This window comes from Hyperoodon ampullatus, assembly GCF_949752795.1.
Source record: "Hyperoodon ampullatus genome assembly, chromosome: 4".
In the NCBI taxonomy this organism is placed as follows: Eukaryota; Metazoa; Chordata; class Mammalia; order Artiodactyla; family Ziphiidae; genus Hyperoodon; species Hyperoodon ampullatus.
The window spans coordinates 110,559,892-110,579,886 of record NC_136917.1 but is presented as its reverse complement, the minus strand read 5'-3'; the positions used below and the strand labels follow the sequence as shown (position 1 = coordinate 110,579,886).

Here is a 19,995-nt window from a genome sequence, read left to right as displayed (position 1 = left end):
ACAAATATAATAATTGCAAAATTTTATTTTTAAAGAGATTTGGTCAAACATTAGGCTGATTTGGTTAATCATTGAAGGTGTTCTAGGACAGAGGAATTTTAAGCCAAAATTTAATAAGTTAAATTTAATAACACCCTATGTTCTAATGGTGAAAGGAGACTATTCTTGCACAGGGATGGATTAGACAAAGATTCAGATGTAAAATAGAGCTGATGAGTGCAATGGTGGTTATAGAACAGAGGGGTGATGTATTCCTTCTGGGTGTATGGGTTGTGATCTCCTTTTGAATATTGATAAGTGTCTCATCAGATCCCTCAGGCAGTTCTTAAATATTTCAGCCATGTGCATAGTCTCTGTTTTCTTTCTGTCTCTCCTTTATCTTTCTATATAAAAGTTTTGGGGACTAGATTTTGGCAACAATATAATTGGAGAATAGAAGCATAAAGCTTGTTTGTGTTCTTATTTTGTTTAGTCTTACTCTAGCTTTCACTTTTTATTGATGCTATTGGCTTTTTATCATAATTTGTCTTGTCTCTCTTCTCTCTTCCTCTGTCCCCCTTCCTCTTCCTATTTCTTTTCTCTCTTCCCCCCTTTACCCCTATTCTCTTTTTCTCCGATTTTTTAATCTAGTTTTTGCTCAGGAATTTATTTAGTGCCTTTTGTTCAAGGAGGTCGACACACTTCTATCTATATTATTTTGTTTATGCTCAAGACAAATCTAAAATCAAACAAAGGCAGAAGGTACCAAAAACCTACATTCCTACAGTTCTTGAGCTACAGTGTGTTTTGGAATTCAGATTTGGGGGATTTTAGAATAGTAGTGTAATTTTGTAAAAGTAGATTCTGTATTATGTTACATTCCCAGCGTTGTGTGAATGAAGTCAGTCTCCAATGGTGAATTCTCTGGCTGATCCATGGGGAGGTGGTAGAGTGGTCTGGTCTGGAGAAGCCTTTTCTGGACCCTCAGATTTCATCATGTTGGGTGTAAGGCTGGGTTTGACCCTTTGTTATTTATTGCTGTAAATGATTTTCTGTTCACTTTCTTGCAAGAATTGCTTGAGTTAAAAGTTGAAATTCGTGACACAACTTTAAATCCATTTTTTTAAAAAAGTGAAGTTCATTTATCGAGGAACTGAAATCATTAATTACGTTGTAGCTCCTTACCTTTTTTATGATACACGTATTGCTGTGGGTATAGTGCTCTAAAACATCTGCTCAATAGTCCGTTATAGCGGTACAAGAATGCTTTTACATGAAGGCAATAAAGTAGCAGATGCTTCTTAATGACAACTTCCCAGTTCATTTAGGAAACAAGTCAGTTCTGGATTTGGTTTTCCTCCACGTGTGGCACCTGTGCAGACAATCGATTCTAAACAGGTTAGAACTGACAAATCAAGTCCCTCTATATAATTTTTTAGGGTGCTCCAAGTTAGTCTAAAAGCCTTATCTAACAGCACTTTAATGAAATTAGCATTTTCCTTACTGTGCAAATAATTCTCTACCATTGTAAGTAACCAAGAAAATACATTAATTCAGTATTACCACCTTACGCTTCTTTTATTTTATTGTTTGGAAACTTCTGTTGCATCCTGATTTATCATTAGCATTACAAATAGAAAAAGTGGTTGAATGCCTATGCTTGGTAACAGGGAAAATGGGGGTCCAGCATTTAGAAGTCACATTCCTTCCAGGAGCAATTTCTGTTACCTTAGAGACAGATCATGAGGCTCTGGTCATGTCCACATGCCACTTTGCACCATCCTTGTCCTTGGCAGGTCTGGCCTTCTCCTTAGTACAGTAGGCAGTCAGTCCCCTGGGTGTGTTCTGAAGGGTGCCAGGGAAGCCCCCGCTGCTGCCCCTCTTCCCCCATGTCTTGTTCTCCTTCACAGTAACTGCATGGTCAGTGATTCTTTAAGATTTTCCCATTCAGGGAAACTTCTTTTCAAAGGAAAAGACTCTTGGTAAGATGCACATTTCTAGCCTGTAACATTTACTGTAAATGAGTTTTTCAAGTCCCTTTCCTCTGAAAATCAGAAGGGCTGAATTTGGAAGTCTTGTGCTGAAAGAGGAAGACAAGACCATGAAAAGCTGGATATAGGAGATGCTAAGGATCAATTTTGTTTTCTTCATAATTTTTTAACAATGGTCTGGGTCAACAGCATAGTCTTTAAAGTGGATACATGCACCCAGGGGGCTTGCAGAACAATCCATTGAGATGTGGGAAATAATATTAGAACTACTTTTATACTTTGTTTATTTTTTTAAATTAAGCTTTACTAATATTTAAACATGGACTCACACTGAGTCTTCATGCGGTTCATTTGTCAGAAGACCAGGAGTCCTATATGTTATTCAAGGCATCCGAAAGGGAATGGGGAGCCAGGTGCTAGGAAGGGGCCAACAGTGGTGGTTTACTCCTACAGGCTTTTGTTATGTATCACAGTTTATTGTGCACTGGATTTAGCGGGATGATCTCATCCAGTTTTAGTTAACACAACTCCTACTTGTCAGACTAGGGACTTTAAAGATCCCTGCCAAGAAACTTTAATGAACAACAACAACAACAACAAAATGACAGTATGTAAAAATGACAATATAATCCGATCTTTCAAAAAAATTCTCTCTCCAAATTTGAAGTTAAGATTTCTTGAGATAGGATTTACATTTACTGTTATTAATGATGACCCTCAACCTGTGTGCATGTTGTGCCTAATGATCACATGAAGCTCTCTGTGTTGATTGGCAACTCACTGAAAAGCATCCAGAACATGAAGACAAACCTCTTAGGACTTGGAGAAATGACTGAAATGTGTGTGTCATGATTTACTAGGCACATCCAGTGATATATGTCTTCCACGTGGATCTGTGTATCTTTTTTAGCTGTTGCAACCATTAAAATCACCTACCAAAAAAATGGAGAAAAACTGAAGCCAGACTTTTGAAATGCCATGTCATAATTAAGATTTAAAGCAGAACAAACAAAAAAGTCTGTAGCATATTCAGTCAAATTGCTGTCATCAAAATATTACTGGCAAAAAAAGTGTCTGTACCATTACTAAATAAAATAACTGTTTTTCAATAACACTTTATTTACTGTGTTGATTTACACATTTGGAACCCAGGGCTCTTTGTCTATGTGCAAATTAGAACAAGATTCTTTATGAAGAGGAAGGAAGTCACGTCTGGTTCTTCAGAGTCCGTTTTGAATTAAGGCTGCGCCCCTGTGCTGGAGAGAGAGGCAGGACTGCCGGGCAGGCAGGATCTGGGCGTTTGGTGTCTGGGTGTCTGGTCATCCAGGACTGTGACCAGGGCTGGGTGCTCAGCAGCATGGGCTCTGAAGCCAGGAGCCCAGTGAAACACTGGCAACTCTGTGCTCATTTGCATGTGATTTACATGTGTGACCATTTAGGTGCTAACTTTTGCAATGGGTACTTTAAAATCAACATTTCTGCAACTTTATTCAGCCACAGCCACTGCCCCAGAAAGCTGAGGGCAAAATGGGCAAGATGCCCAAAGAGGAGATGAGGGCAAGGGGCCAGTGAAGGTCCTGTGGTGCTCAGAGCAAAGAGCAGAGCGGGATGCCTACTTCTATCAGTGACCAGATCATCACCTAACTAAAATAATCACTGGGAAAATATTTTTCCCTCATCTTTGTCTTATCCATGAAGGTTTTCAACTTTAATCTTTTAAATGTACATAGTATATTACACACAAATACATGTTCATAACTGATCAGAAGGTAAATATACACACAATAAAGATGAATGCTTAAACTTTTTGACTCCAGGAATCACAATCAAAAAAGTTGAGAGACCCCTGATTTATAGGACGGAAATGATAACAGAGAGTTTATGCTCATTCCATTCACTTATTTCATTTAACAAATATTGATTGAATGCCTACTATTTGCCAGGTTCTGTTCAAGATGCTTGGGATACCTTAGTGAATAAGATAGGCAAAAACCATGCCCTCGGGGCACTCATGTCCTAAGGGATGTGTGTGTGCCATAGCATAGCCTTTCCCTGACCCCAGACCAGATGAGGCCCCAAGATACATTCTTATATTTTTATAGCATTTGCAACACTATAATCAAATAATTGTTGATGGAACGATTTGGTTTTTCCTTCACTCTCCCTCTAGTTATAAGCTCTCTGAGAGCAAAGACTGTGTCTGTTCTGTTTCACCACTAACTCTCCAGTGGTGGCACCATGCCTAGCGTATAGTAGATGCTCATTAATGGTTAGTGAAAGAATATTTGCTCTGTCTGCACACACTGTGTACATGTGTACACATGTATGTGAGTTTGCTCAAAGCTGAGAAAGAAAGGCATGGGGCATTCTCAAGCAGAAACTGTTGCTGAGGGCAGGACGTGTAGTGACAGAATGAAATGTGCAAGGAGAATTTTTAGTGTCTGCAAGAAGAGTTTGTTAGGAAGAAGCTTGGGTGATTAGAGGTGTTCCTAAAAATCTATCTGGGTGGATGATATGGTCATTGGACTAAAAAATAAACCTTGGGGAATGGGAATTAGGATATTAAAAGGGTCAATCCTATATAAAACTGGTTTATATTTGAAAGAGCTGAAACAAAAAAGGTAAAAACCACACACAAAAAATTTATAGATGTGGTAAAATTATGTATACTCTGGGACTCTGTGCATTTTCTCTAGTAGCACTTATTGTGATGATAATTTTAAATTTGTGTGATTGTTTATCACATCTCTTCCCTTTAGGGCACAATGTCTGCTGTTGTTCTCCCCTCTGTTCCCAGATCCTAGGACAGAGTCTAGAACAAGGGTTGGCAAACTGTGGCCAGCTTCCTATTTTTGTACAGCTCACAAGCTGAGAACGGTTTTTGCATTTTTATATGGCTGAGAAAGAATAGTATTTCATGACACACTAAAATTATATGAAATTTAAATTTTAGTGTCCATAAATAACATTTTATTGGAACAAAGCCACAGTCATTAATTTACATATTGTCTAGGCTGCTTTTGTGCTACAGTGGCAAAGTTGAGTGGTTTTGACAGAGACACATGGTTCACAAAGCTTAAAAAATTTACTACCTGGCCCTTTAAGAAAATGTTTGTGGACCCTTGATGTAGAACATAGAAAATACCCTATAACATTTGATGAATGAATAAATAAACTAATCAGTATACCTACTATGTGTCAGATAGTTTTATAGTTTATCTTGTTTAATACACTTTAAACAAGGAGAAAGTGCCTTCATTTAACAAATAAGGAAACTCAGGCTCAGAGGGATTAAGTGGTCTGTTCATCCAGAGAGTGCAGAGTCAGAAACTGAACCCAGGTCTAACTACAAATTCCATGCCCTTTTTCACATTTGACTATACTATGCTTCTCTAATATCTAGATGTTTTTATCTGAGATTTGAATATACACTTCCACTCCAGTAGAAAGATGAGAACATTCACTGTGCTCTCATTGCTGCTGCAATAGTATTGTTTAACCACCCCTCAGCCTCTATCTTTGTCCTGGCACAAGCACATGGTATGCGTTTGTGGAAGGGGTTCTCCTAGTAAAAGAGCCAACAAGCAAACAAATAAAGCCTATTCACATCCACATAATCCAGAGGCAGTTTTGAGGAAGGGGAAGGAACTCAGGCTCACTTGAAGGTCCTGTAGAGCAGTTCACAGCTGATTCCTAGACATGATGTTTCTTGTGCACATACCGAGATAGCCCCTCTTGAAATTACTAGTGCTTGCCTTTTGGTCTGTTTATCAAGACCTTATCAGTTTCACTCTTTGGCAATGAAATTTACTCATTTCTGGATTTGAGTGTAGACGTTTATTCATATGCTGAAGGAATTTGCAGTTTATTCATCAAGACAATTAAAATTCTCACTTGTTTAAATTAGGGTAGTGCCATCTCTTACCTTAGAAAATTACTTCAGCCAAACTTCAGCCTGTTGGATTCAATTATCATCATTCTTTTAAGGCTTAGAATTTATCATCCCTTCAGGAAATCTAATGTAACATTCTAAGATAGAAAAAAATAGAAAAGGGGGAAAGTTCACCAAATGGAGACACAGGTCCTTTAATAAGGTTCTGCTTACTACTTATAAAAATACAATAAAGTGAAATTAAGGAAGGCCTTAAGACGGACTCGTAGGAGTGGGCACACTAAGGTCTATGGACCATAGCTTGTTTTTGTAAATAAAATTTCACTGGAGTATGGCCACCTCTATTTGTGTTTGTCCCAGAACTACTGAGTTCAAAAGCAGAAGTTTGGGAGTGGAGCCCGAGAGTCAAATGTTTAACATCCCCTACTCCCCTAAATCCCATCATCTGTGCAGTGTGACGGAATCCTGGGCCTGGAGCCTGGGGGCTTAAATTTGTGCTCTGGCTCAGTTTCTTACTTGCTGTGTGACCTTGGGCCTTCCTCTAGAGCAGAGGAGCAAATGGCATAATGTACACAAATGTTCTTAGAAAAACTGTGAACTGTTGTAACTGAGGCTGGTCTTTCTTATGTAGCATGCAGAGGGTAACTGAATAGAAACACATTTGACTGATTCTGAAGCTCAGAATACTAGGTAAAAGTCTTTCCCTTTTCCTTTACTCAGTCATGATTTACATAAGGAATTTCTGGTTTTCATATCCCTTATCCTGCTAATTCTTCTGCATTTAACTTCTCAGAAATCTTAAAAAGTAGATGAGAAGAACCTGAGTTTTCTTTTTAAAAGTTCTTCTTTTTTCCTTATTTTTTTTCTAAGAAAATAATACTTTTTATATATTGTTCTGATGTAAGGACTAATCATCATTGACATATGTTAGGTACCTCTAACCATTATTACTATTCCCTTCTGCTGGGGAACCTGTGTCCCTTCTGCCTCTGAGATTCCGTGCCAGCCTCTTCTGCAGTCCGCCTTGCACTCAGCTTAGTTGCTAGCTGCCCAACTCTGGGTTCAAGCTGTCTTGCTGTCTCCTGCACAGTCCTAAAGGAAACATGGCCTTCGAAGCACAATGGAGCCAGCGGTAAACATCCAGAAAACTGCCAGATGTGCTTTGGCAGGTTTCTATGTCCCCTCCCTACTGCCTTGCCCTTGAGCATGCCAGGCTGCATCGGATTTAATCCCACACAGGAGACAGATTCTTTCTCTCAGTGAGAACCCACATTGGCCATGCGGATGCTAATTTGCTCCCCTCTGATGGAGCTTGGAGAGCAAAGAATGGCACCCCTTTCTTTCCAAAAAAAATCAGAAGTAGTGATAGTGTTACTGGGAAAGGGGGAGCCTCACTGAGATGCTATCCTTGGGATCATCTTGGTACCAGTGTCACCCCAGATGCTGTCAGACACACGCCTGCCTGGTGTTGAACTCTCTCTTATGTACTGGATGCAACATTTACAGTTGCTAAAAGAATGCCATCACTTGCAAAGTTCTTGTGACAATCACGCACTCAAAAGCCACAGAGATCATGAAAAAAAGAGTCATTCTAGGAGTAAAAATAGTGAAAAAACCACCCCACTGTAAAATAATGAGCACATGAAACAAAACAAAACAAAACAAAACAAAAAGGGCCTGCTTACTTAGAGTCCCACATAGGTTATTTTTATAATTCATTTAAAATGTTTTAATAATTAAAATTCTTTTTTCTTAAGGAATTGATTTTTCAACGATTTGTCCAAAGGCTTTGTCAGTCTTTATCACTTCTGAAAATATTAAAAGGATGTTGGCTCAGGAAAATCAAGCAAAGTTTGTTACACAGTCCATCTTTCCATTGTGATTAGATGGCTATGTGTCCACTCGTGGATGCAGCTAAAGACTGTCCTGAACCAGTACTGTCCCTCTGTCACTCTTTGGCTTTTTGGCTACGATTCTGGCCTGTAACTGTTAGGTTTGAATTAAGAACCTGATTGGTGGAAGATAAACAAATAGAATCTCTTTTCCTCAAGGGACATTATAAATAAATCTTGTTGCTTATGTTTGCTCAGTAATAGTAATAGAGATCTCTAGTGATAGAAAAAAAGTTTTTCTTCCTCCAATTACTTTTCCCTGTAGGCTAAATAGAGATATGGATCTCATTTCCTAAGCACAGTACACTATTTGGGTTTGCTTTCAATAAAATATCTATGAAGTGTCTTTAGCATGATCAGTATTTAATGAGATTTAGTTGTAAAGCTTAATTCATATCAGATTTTCTAAATGAGAGATCACTGTCAACTTATTGTTAATTGAATTCAATAAAATCAAGGTTTCTATAATTAATGTGAACTACTTAATCTTTTAGCTCTTTGAATGAATGTAATTTTCTAAACACGGGTATCTTCTCATTTAATGAAATAGCAACATTGTGAGGAAAATAAATGTACATGTGACTCCTTTTTCTTTCTTTTTTTTTTTTTTTCGGTACGTGGGCCTCTCACTGTTGTGGCCTCTTCCGTTGCGGAGCACAGGCTCCGGACGCGCAGGCTCAGCGGCCATGGCTCAGGGGCCCAGCCGCTCCGCGGCATGTGGGATCCTCCCGGACCGGGGCACGAACCCGTGTCCCCTGCATCGGCAGGCGGACTCTCAACCACTGCGCCACCAGGGAAGCCCCTCTATTAACTCTTAATATCAAATTAAATATACCCAAATCCTCTTTAAAACATAATAAAAGAAAAGTAATAGGGGCTTCCCTGGTGGTGCAGTGGTTGAGAGTCCGCCTGCCGATGCAGGGGACACGGGTTCGTGCCCCGGTCCGGGAGGATCCCACATGCCGCGGAGCGGCTGGGCCCATGAGCCATGGCCGCTGAGCCTGCGCGTCCGGAGCCTGTGCTCCGCAACGGAAGAGGCCACAACAGTGAGAGGGCCACGTACCGAAAAAAAAAAAAAAAAAGAAAGAAAAAAAAAGAAAAGTAATAAAATATTAACAAACATACTCAAAATGTTAATAGTAATCTGATGGTGTCTAGAACATCAGTCCAAATTAAGTATATAACAGTTAAGAAATGGCATTCTCCAGTACAAAGAACAGTGGTTTCAGGATCAGTAGATGTGGGTCATAGGCCTGCCTCTGCCTCTAATTATCTGGGTGACACTGGGTAAACCACTAACCTTTTTGGGCCTTCTTGTTTGGATCAGCAAGGTGAGTGTTGGGCGAGATGGAATGATTGAAGTTCCTTTCACTATTAGAGTTCTGTGATTCTGTATCCTGTAACATGGTAGCAGAAACTTCTGTTACCTTAAAAAATTTTTTTATGAGAATTAAAAATATTCAAAAAAGTAGACTGAAAGGTATAAATCAACCATCAATCAACCCCAACAATCATCATTCCGTGGCCAACTGTGTCCCTTCCACATCTCCATCCACTGACACCTCTCCTGTGTTATTGTAAGGCTAATTCCAGACATCAGCCTCTCTTTATCAACGTAATCCCTCTGCCATCTGTACTGTTAGCCCTGAGGTCTTAGATATTGTATTTTGTTTTTAACGAATCTCTAATTGTCTAGCTATTTTTTCCTTTTCATTTTTAATTGAAATTTTAAGATAAATACAGATTCACAGGCAGTAATAAGAAATAATCAGAAAGATCCCACGTACCCTTAACCCAGTTTACCCCAGTGGTAACATCTTGCAAAATTATAGTATAATATCACAACCAGGGTATTGGCATTGATACAATCCACTGATCTTATTCAGATTTCCCCATTTTATTTATACTGATCTCTGTGTGCGTGTGTGTGTGTGTCTGTGTGTGTGTGTTTGGCTGTATACAACTTTATCACATGTGTAGGTTCATGTATCTACCACTGTAGTCAAGATACAGAACAATTCCATCATCACAAGGACTCTTCATGTTATTTTGTAACCATACCCACCTCCTTCTGCCCACCCCCTCAACACTAATCTGTTCTCTGTTCTTCATTTCTAAAATTTTGTCATTTTAAAATGTTATATAAATGGAATCATACAGTCTGTAACCTTTTCAGATTGGCTTTTATCACTCCATAATTACCAGGAGATTCACTCAGGTGATTGTGTGTATCAACAATTTGCTCTTTTCTTTGCCGAGCAGTGTGGGATGATGTACCACAATTTGTTTAACCATGACCTGCTGAGGGACATCTGAACTGTCTCAAGTTTTTGGCTATTTTGAATAAAACTACTATGAACATTCATGTACAGGTTTTTCATTTCTCTGGGATAAATGCCCAAGAGTGTAATTGGTGGACTGTATTGTAATTACATGTTTAGTTTTATAAGAAACTGCCATATGGTTTTCCAGAGCGGCTGTACCCTTTTATACTCCAAGCAGCAATGTATGAATGATCTAGTTTCTTTGCATCTTCACCAACATTTGAAGATGTCACTGTTTGTTATTTTAGCTATTCTGATAGATGTGTAGTGATATCTCATTGTAGTTTTAATTTGCATTTCCCTGATTGCTAATGATATCAAATATTTTTTTGTATGCCTGTTCGCCATTTGTATATCATCTTTGGTGATCTTTTGCATTTTTACTCCTCCATTTACTTCTTTTCAGAATTTAGGGTCAGAGTAGGCTTGCTGGTAAATCACCTATGATGTTTGTTATAGTATACTTAAATGGGAGGAACCAGATCTGCAACTGCTGCAGAAAATATTGCTTACCAGTGTTCTCAGCTCTGTGTTAGAGTATATGGGAATACAAAGATGAGTAAGACAAGAACCTTGGTCTTAAAGTTCTAAAACCATCTGGCACTTTGGGAAAGGGAAGCAGAAAATATGTAGAAGTCCGAGATTTCCAAATTGCATGACTTCACAGGATGATATTTGCATGGGCATCATGAAGGTGACCACGAATGATGGAAAGATCCTAGCAGAAACAGGTCAAGAATTCAGTTCATTTAATATGAGTTAAGGATGCAAAAATGTCTTTGTCTGTAGATGGCTGCTCAGAGCAAGGGGCTGGGTTGACATAGCAGCACTCGCAATTAGAGGACAGGTACTCCAGACTTCAAATCCTACAAAGGTACTCAGCTGCCAGTGAGAACAGTGACTGGAGTGAAACTTCTAATAGCTCTTGAAGAAGCTTTTTCTGTCCCCTCTCTCTTACTCCATGGGCCTCCAAACTGTTCCAGAGAATCTGAATCTATGTCTAATTGCTCACCAGTTGCAAGAACCTGGTGTCAACCCCAACACATACCTGAGTGCTTAATTTGAGTTTGGGTGAAGAACAGTCTTTCCAGAAATTTTATCCTCCCTAGCAGGACTGAGTCTCAGGCAGACTATTTCTGCAGTTTTGTGCAGAAATTAATGACTGAATTCAATATTTACTTACAAACCGGACAGTGATGGTCTAAGAAGAGAAATAGCTTAATAGAGAAGAATAGGGAATAAGTACACACATACACACAAATCTAATTTATGGTAAAAGTGGCATTAAAAATCAATGGGAAAATGATGGACTATTAGAAATCATTTGGGAAAAATTCTTACCTCACACCATACACAAAAACAAAATTCAGATGGATTAATGATCTAAATGTCAATTTAAAAACATGTATGTATGTGAGAGAGACAGAGTATGTGTGTGTAGAATAGAGGAGTTTAACATTTTTATAATTTTTAAGGCTGAGGTGGGACATAGCAGGAGTCCTTCTAATGAAGACAGATAACTCAGAAGCTGCAAACAGAAAATGTACAGCTTTGACTACATGAAAGTAAAAAAAAAAATTTTATGATAATATGTACAAGAAACAAAGTTAAAAGAAAACTGAGTGAAAGTGTTTTATACACACATACATACCACACATACACTTGCACACCTTTGTTTTTCTATGGTGCAGAGATGTATATATTTCTAGTAATAAGTTATTATTTCTAATATACAAAGAGTTTGTATAATTCAATAAGAAAAAATGGAAATTAAATACAGAAAAACAGGAAAGGAATAAGAACAGGCACATCACAGAAGAATATAAATTACCAATAAATATATGAGTAGATGTTTACTTTCACTAGTAATCAAGGAACTAGAAACTAAAACAAAAAACTGACATTTAAAAATTCATCAAATAGGCAAAAATTAAAAACAAATAATATTCAGTATTTATGGGAACTGGGAAAGGGCATTCTTTTACATTTTTGCTGGGAATATATACTGATACAGCTTTTTTCTGAGGACAAATTGTCACAATCTATTGAAATTTGAAATGTATGTACCCCCTCATACATTAATGTCACCTTTAGGAATCTGCACCATAGAAAAACAGAGGTGTATAAAAATATATGTGCTAAGATATTCATGGCAGCATTAGTTGTAGTAGCAGAAAATTATAATTAACCTAAAATATCTAGCAATATGGAAATGTTTAAAAAAACACACACAAAACTATGGCATAGTCATATATTGGAATGCAGTGAAGTCATTAAAAGAAGGAGCAAAATCTGCAGCACTGACATGGTAGCACGTGGTAGTATGTTCATGAGTGAATAAATCAAATCAAGGAACATATGTACATATAGCATGATTTAATTGGGGATGCAGAGGTGGGAGGGTAGGTGGACGTATGTGTATAAACGTGTTTGCAGACCAAAAAATAAAAACGTCTGGAAAAATACACAATGACCTTTTGAAAATGGTTACAAATCTGAGGTACTGAAGTGCTGGGATGAGGGGAATTTCACTTTTTTGTTTTTAAATGTACTTGTGCAGTGTTTGCAGTTATTTTTAATCACAATGCTTTAATAATGTTATGAAAGAAAAGAAATTATAAATGCTAAAGAACCCAATCTTTGACCAAAAAGAAAGAATTTTGGTTAGGAGAATTGCTTTAAACGAAGACGTATTTATCTTTGCCTAATGAAAATTTAAATAAAAAAATAGACAAAACTCTTCCTTGCTATTGTATTAATTTTCTGTATCTGGAATACTTATTTTAGTGGTTTCTCTTTGGTTATTTAATTCATTGTGTTTAATTGCTAGTGTTTACTGGAGTTTAGTGAAAAGCTATTTTGTAAATATCTTCAGTTGTGATTTACCTAGTGTAATATCTCCCCCAGTGAATTGACTGTGAGTGGGGAATTAGTAAAGCAGATAACAGATCTGGAGAGTAGTATGTGGCTTTACTTATCTCTACAGGAAACCTTATTTCACATTGGTAAAGTTTGAAATCTTTCCTGTAGCTCTTCCCGATTGTTCATTGTTGTTACCGTTTTAATGAGAGGTAGAAATGAGCCAAACCAACCTGCTTCTTTCCTGCTACTAAATTAATGTCAAAGGAAATTCTTCAGCCCAAATAAATAAGTGAATGTGGATGGAATCAGATTCTGACTCAATATGTCCAATTAATTGCTTCCAAACGTTAAGATACATTCTTAAGAAACCCTACACATAATAAAAAATCAACCAGTGGAGAATGGTTAGGTGAGAAGTGAACTAGCTTAGAACCATCTTTGTTTAAAAAACCCCATTTAAGTTGACATTAATATTTACCATCTACTCTATTATAAATCAAGATTTATTGTAGAAATGTACCAAAGATAACACAATAATAAAGAAAACAGATTCATCTCAGGTTTTGAAATGTACCTAACAAATTCAGCCTCTTGCAAAATAACTTTCTTATTCAAAATGGAACTGGGAATTGTTCAGCACACAGTGAATCACCTTTTGGCAAGTACAATAGAATCTTTAGGGACGTTTTGCAGTATCTTGTTCAATTGTTAGGATGTTTTTAGCTTTCACAGGTAAGGAAGAAGGTAGCTTGTATAGCCATCATCTTGTTGCTAAAATTGTACAGTAAAGATTTTTCAGAGTTGCTGTTGCAATAGATCTTTTTACTTTTTTTTTTTCTTCCTGTTTCTTTACCCAGAGCTGCTTTGTCTCTCGAAAACAATCTGGAATTACTTAATGCTGTTTTCTGGTTTTACTATTTACCCAGGACTCAAATGTTAAACATTCATGTGGGAAACTCCCTTTTCCTTACCTCATAGTCCTATATTTATTTAACTGTTATTTTGCAAGAAGAAAACCTCATCTTTCTCTCTCTGTGTTAAAGGACTTCTTTTTATTGACAGACACATTTTGTTTTTGTATTTGCTTTTTTTCAGGAGGCTTTAGAGCCACCCCTGGATGATTTTGAGGTGACGGAGACCACCACGGCAACCGAAGTGATTAAATATGAGTATCATGTCTTATATTCCTGCAGCTACCAAGTGCCTGTGCTTTACTTTAGGGCAAGCTTTTTAGGTAAGACCATGTTGGAAGCTAAATGTAAATTCATAGCATTTACATATAAGGCAGAAAGCAGATTTGGAAAATTATTCTTGAGAGAAAAAAATAGAGTTAAAAATAAGAAAACTGTGGGTGAGGTAAGGTTTTACCAGTAAATTTTCTCATGCTTTAGAAAGAGTATCAAGACTTCAGAGTGAATGATATCATCCCAGCCTTAAGTCTGATCTTCAGATTCTTGGCCTCCTGCCCAGCGTTGACTAAGCCCCCTGGCCCTTTTTCTTTTCTTTACTTTAAACAAGGAGGAACAACTTAAAGCTACAATGTTTATTTACTTCTAACTTTACAGTAAAAATTTCTTTCAATCTCAAGTGATCCCATTAACTCAAAAGTCCCCATATCTCCTTCCCCAAGCACTAATTATTATTTCAGGAACTGTTTATCAATCCATTTATGCTATATTTAAAAATAGCACTAACATTTCCTTCGGCCATCTATACATCTCCAATACCTCAGCTTCCTGCGATGCTGTTACTCAACTCATCCCCGTTGCCAAGAAGGTGGAACACCCTGTCTCCTCTGAGGCCTTGGCTAATAAAGCTTATTTAATGAGCAGCCCCGTGGAGCCCTCACCCTGCAGTGCAGCCGGGACTCCCCCCACTTCATGTCCTGTGACTTAACCGGATCAGCATCTTGAGGTCCCTCCACCCTGGGCTCAGAGACAACCCCAGCCCACCCCTACCCTATCTCTCCTTTTCTGTCTGGACTTATCAGCAGCATTTTGCATTTTGAACAGGCTTCTAACCTTTTCTGGATAGCCAAGACATCTGAATTTAGCCAGTGATATTTTATTTTTAATTAAAAAGTAGCTTAAGCTGCTTTGAATGTGTATTTGGTAGATTTAATCACTTGCTGCCTTATATTGTTTAATGGTCTCTAATTTTGCAGTGTTGGCGGTTTAACAAGCACTTAGGATTTAAAACACAAGAACAAATTCTCATAGACTCCCTGGTGAGAAGATTTTACTCTTGAGGTGCAGCTCCTAAGAAATGACAATTTGGGGTAAATTTTCAACATGGAACATGGGGAGTTGAGGACACTGATAGTTCACCAATTCACAAACTCTTACTGCAGATTTATCCGTATGATTATTACAGGCCTTTAAAACACTCACTTTAGTGTAATTCTATTGGGTTTGGAGCCCAGAGGTTAAAGGAAGTTTCTTGTCAGTGAGCTGTGTTATACTAAAAAGTAGAAGGGGATACATTTATTTACCAGAGGGAAGAAAAATGTCCTTCTAGGTTTTGGTTTGCAAGGGCTCTACCCAGTACCTTCTGGATTCAAAGCCATGTCAAGGCTGCAGGTAGAGGAAATAGGGCACTACTTCTTCAGTACTGTACTTTCATATAATTAGTATTCACCATAAGCAGTTAATCACCAGAGAAGAGCTCCCAGAGACAAAACAAGTTGTTTAGCTTGTCAGCATTAGGGAATCGGAGGTGCTGAAACATGACTGCTTCTAGCTGGAAGTGGGTCTTGCCGAGGCCGGCGGATGAGCTCATATGTGTACTTTGCTCTTATGTGCCAACAGCTCCCCTTACAGTACAGCACAGTAATTGTTCCTGCAAGTCCAATTATATTTTAATGAAATTTGTATACTTCCTAAGATCTTTAATTCATGACGGTTTTCTATTTCTTAAAAAAAAACAAAAAAAAACCCTAGCCTTTTTGGATCCTATTTATATACTTTTAAGATGCTCTTCATTTATGTTTTTATAAAGGAAATCAAAATGAGTCATTTATTTTGCATGGAAGCATTTCTTGTTCTCCACCCTCCCTACTCTGTGTTCTATAGAATGAGCATTAGGAATTTTTAAATTCCAGAATTCACTTAGTGGTTTTTCAGGTACATTAAAATACCACATTTAATTTTTAAAAGCATACTGAATGTTTTCTTGTGAAGAAACATGAAAAATGGTTCTTTCCTTTATCATAGTCTTATAATTCTTTTATCTTTTCTACCTAACTTAACCTAATGAATATTCTAAAAATGTATTGGCCTTTACTCTGGAGTCAGAATTTTTCCTTTTTTCCCCTCAGTCCATTCCCTCTTTATTTGTTACGTGATTACTCTGGCCCTTCATCTCTTAAACAAATCTCTGTCAGTGTGGTGAATGGATTCCTAACATCTTCCTCTTATTCCATGTCCAGATTTTTCTTTGTCTCATTCTAAGAGAGTTCCGACCTAGAAAAAGGATGGCTATAAAATTTCTTGCTCAGGGGTCTTTTTTTGTTGCTTCAAAAATAGTTCACTTAGCCTTGTTTTTGACAGATATTTAGGATTTTTTCTTTTTCATTTGACTCAGTAAAAATTAGTTTCTCTGCTTTGCTCTAAATTTTATTTCAGTACCTCTTTTTTTAGGTAAAGAAAGTGGTAAGTAATTCCCATTTAAATTGACATTACCTTTTCTTTTATCAACTGGCTTAGATGCCAGAGGAAATCTTTATTCTGTTTCTTGAAATGTATATCATTGGACTGTGATTACCTCTTATTCCTTGATATGTCCAGTGTCCACCAGGCCAACTACTGCCTAAGACTCAGCTTACGTGCCACTTACTACTGTCACCCCTATGTCATATCATATCACATTATATTATATATCATGTTGCACAATATCAGAAAAATATTTGTTTACTTGTCCCCTATAAAATGGTAAGCTAGGGGTTTAAGGTAAAAAGAGGGAGGAAGGAAATTAATAGTGAGTACTTACAACCTACAAAGTTATAAACTTTATTCATAGCTCTGTGTGTGTGTGTGTGTGTAATACATATATGACATATGTATTCTTTGTCTTACTCATTTTTATACTCACTGTATCAACAAGTATTTATTGAATGAAACAGTGAGCAGGAATTTCTAACCATTTTTGCATATAGTGCAAAGATGGAAATATAGCCATCTTTGCATATAGCCCTTGTGATGGTGCCTTATTTGAACTTTTCTGATGAGTTATATGGAAGGGAGTAATGCTGTTGTCTCCAGGAAACTCAGAACCTAAACCATCTATATATCTTTACTCTTTAGTCTGGTGCTTCCCAGAGACAGCAGGAATGCTTGACTAAGGAAAATAGAAAGTCCTGAGGACTCAAAGGTGAGCATCTAAGCTAGGTGGGCGGCCCTTCCACTTCTATAAACACATATTTTTATTTGATCCTTGAAGGCAGACAGCTAAGGTGAGACAGCATTCTGTTTCTGGGCATACGCAGAAACATTTCTACTACTTGGCCATACGGGAACTCTGTTCCCTAGGGTTTAACATGAATTTAAGAGAAGAAATAAGTCCTTCCCAGCACTCTTTTTTCCCTAACCACTCTTGCCATTTTAGGTTTGGGAGAGGTGGTGGGGCACGCTTAATACCATTTGCTACCCAGCAGTGGGTGAGAGGTAATTGCACTTCTCTCAAGTACTAATAAATAGCCTACATTCAGACAGTGCTTTGTAGTCTATGAAGTCCATTCTCACAAAGCACTCTTGTCTTCAAGGGCCCACCTGTTTTTCTCCCCCACTATTATTTTTTTAAATTTATTTATTTATTTATTTATTTATTTTTGGCTGCGTTGGGTCTTCGTTGCTGCACGTGGGCTTTTTTTTAGTTGCGTCGAGTGGGGGCTACACTTCGTTGCGGTGCTCGGGCTTCTCATTGCGGTGGCTTCTCTTGTTGCAGAGCACAGGCTCTAGGCGCGCAGGCTCAGTAGTTGTGGCGCACTGGCTTAGTTGCTCCGCAGCATGTGGGATCTTCCCAGACCAGGGCTCAAACCCATGTCCCCTGCATTGGCAGGCGGATTCTTAACTACTGCGCCACCAAGGAAGCCCTCCCCCAACTATTTTTGAAGCGCACCGCGTTAAAGAATTATTTGTAGTGTGCGAAAGGCTTCTAACTACTGCTCATCATTCCAGCACCTTTTTATGTCCCAGTGTTCCTTTTTGAGGGCTTGACTTGGTCAAAAGCTGATGGTAAGTGTTAGAAATGTGGTGTAAACCTTAGGCATATACATAATGGCTTTGGGCTTCACCAGACTCCTAAGCTTACCTAGTTTTACCTTTCATTACAACTAGAGATTTCTATATTTATTTCAGCTTGAATTCTGATTAATTTCTTCCCTGTCTCTCTTCCTTTCCTTTGTTTGCGATTTCTATTGAAAAATAGGCCAAGTGGTTCTTCTCATTTTCAAAATATTTAATTCTTTGGTGCTGACATATGGGTTCTTCTTGGGAACCGTTCTGACATATTTCTTTAATTAGTTAGAAGGGCTGCTTTTGAATAGGGAAGGAAACAACATTTCTTCCATTCAGCAACTGAATGTCTGTTCTTTCTGGAGATCCATTCTATTATTGGCCCAGGGAGTAAGAGTATAGAATTAAAAATGTAACCCAGATATCTCACGTAGAAGATTTATCCACTTGTTATATGCTTGAATGATGCTCATGGAGAAATAGGGCAAGAGAAATAGCCAGAGAATAATTCCTTCTTAAAGGCAGCATGACCAAACCAAGATAAAGCCCAGCTCAAAGGAAGAATAATGAAAAGGTTGGAATTAGAATAGTATATACATCATCAGGGAGGAGGAGGAAGAGGCTTGTCCCTGGTGTGGAACAAGAGGGAGTCTTTGGACCCTATAGAAGAAAATGACAGGAAAACAGGAAAGATGGGGGTTGGAGGAAGTTGGAGAATAAAAGTAAAATATTCATAGCTCTGCCCATCAATTTTCAAGGGAACATAACAGGTTGGCTTTTCTGAAGAGGCTGGGAAAAGCACTGGAGAAGGGGAGACGGGTGAGTGCCAAGCTGTAGGGCTGGAAAGCATGGCGTATTTGGGGAACAATGAGAGGCTGGTTTGAGGAAAACCTCTATTCCAAATTGTAGAAGAAATGGTTGGAAAGATATGTTGAGGTAAAATTATGGAGGAGATAATGGATGAGATGGGGTTGGAGGATATAATGAAAGGGTGAAAGAGGTGGAGCAAAAATGAATGGGATCAAAGGAGGGGTTTTCTAGAGCAGGAAGTATGACTGAGTAGAGCAGAGAGAGAATTAATGAAGGATGAGAAGAAATTATGAAGAGTGAAATTTAGGGAAAGGAATTTGGCTTTTTTTGGTATAGTTGTTAGAAATATTTAAAACAATTTTTAATAGTCTCTTAGAGAGAATGAACTGGAAAGAACATATTTTCAGGGAAAATAGAGTGAGAGTTAAGGCTGCTTGTTGAACAGGAAAGAAAGGTGGATTAGAGGGGTACTTAAAGATTAAAGCAAAAATGATTCTAGTTAATTATTATAATGACCAGGAAATAGAAAATGACTTGGCAGACAATTTAGAGTCTTATTTGGTAGTAGAGAATCTTTAAGAAAGTTCATATATGCCACTTATATTTAAATAAACCATAGGTCTAACCAAAGTCATAATAATGCAATGGAACATGGATTTTAGTGCATTAAAAAGAGATTCTAGGGGTTGAAATGAAATTTGAAGAGCAAACGGTGAAAATTATTAAGAAAAATAATGAAAAATTATTTAACTAATATAAATATATTCAAACTGAAAAGTTTAAATGATAGAGGGAATTTAATGAGAATTATTTGTTGAACCAGGTAAATGTTTGAAACATTATGGGGAATTAGAGTACAAGTAGGATGCTGGGTTAGAACACATGATGGGGATAGAATCCCATTGAAAAGTCAAGCCCTAATTTTAAAATGTATTAAAGAAAAGGTGCAACAAAACTACAGGGACACCTAATTAGCTAAAAGGTTTATTTAAACCTGTGTTAGTACAAAGCATC

The 19,995-nt window shown here is 37.7% G+C and overlaps 1 protein-coding gene across 1 annotated transcript in view; it reads left to right on the top strand.

Annotated features, from left to right (window-relative positions):
- Positions 1-19,995, top strand: part of ATG10 (autophagy related 10) — a gene marked incomplete at its 3' end in the record, with an annotated part of 229,136 nt that overhangs the window by 124,737 nt on the left and 84,404 nt on the right. The window contains exon 4 of the mRNA XM_079703821.1: positions 14,036-14,174. Within this exon, the coding sequence (XP_079559947.1) occupies positions 14,036-14,174 (139 nt within the window). The remainder of the gene's footprint in view (positions 1-14,035; positions 14,175-19,995) is intronic.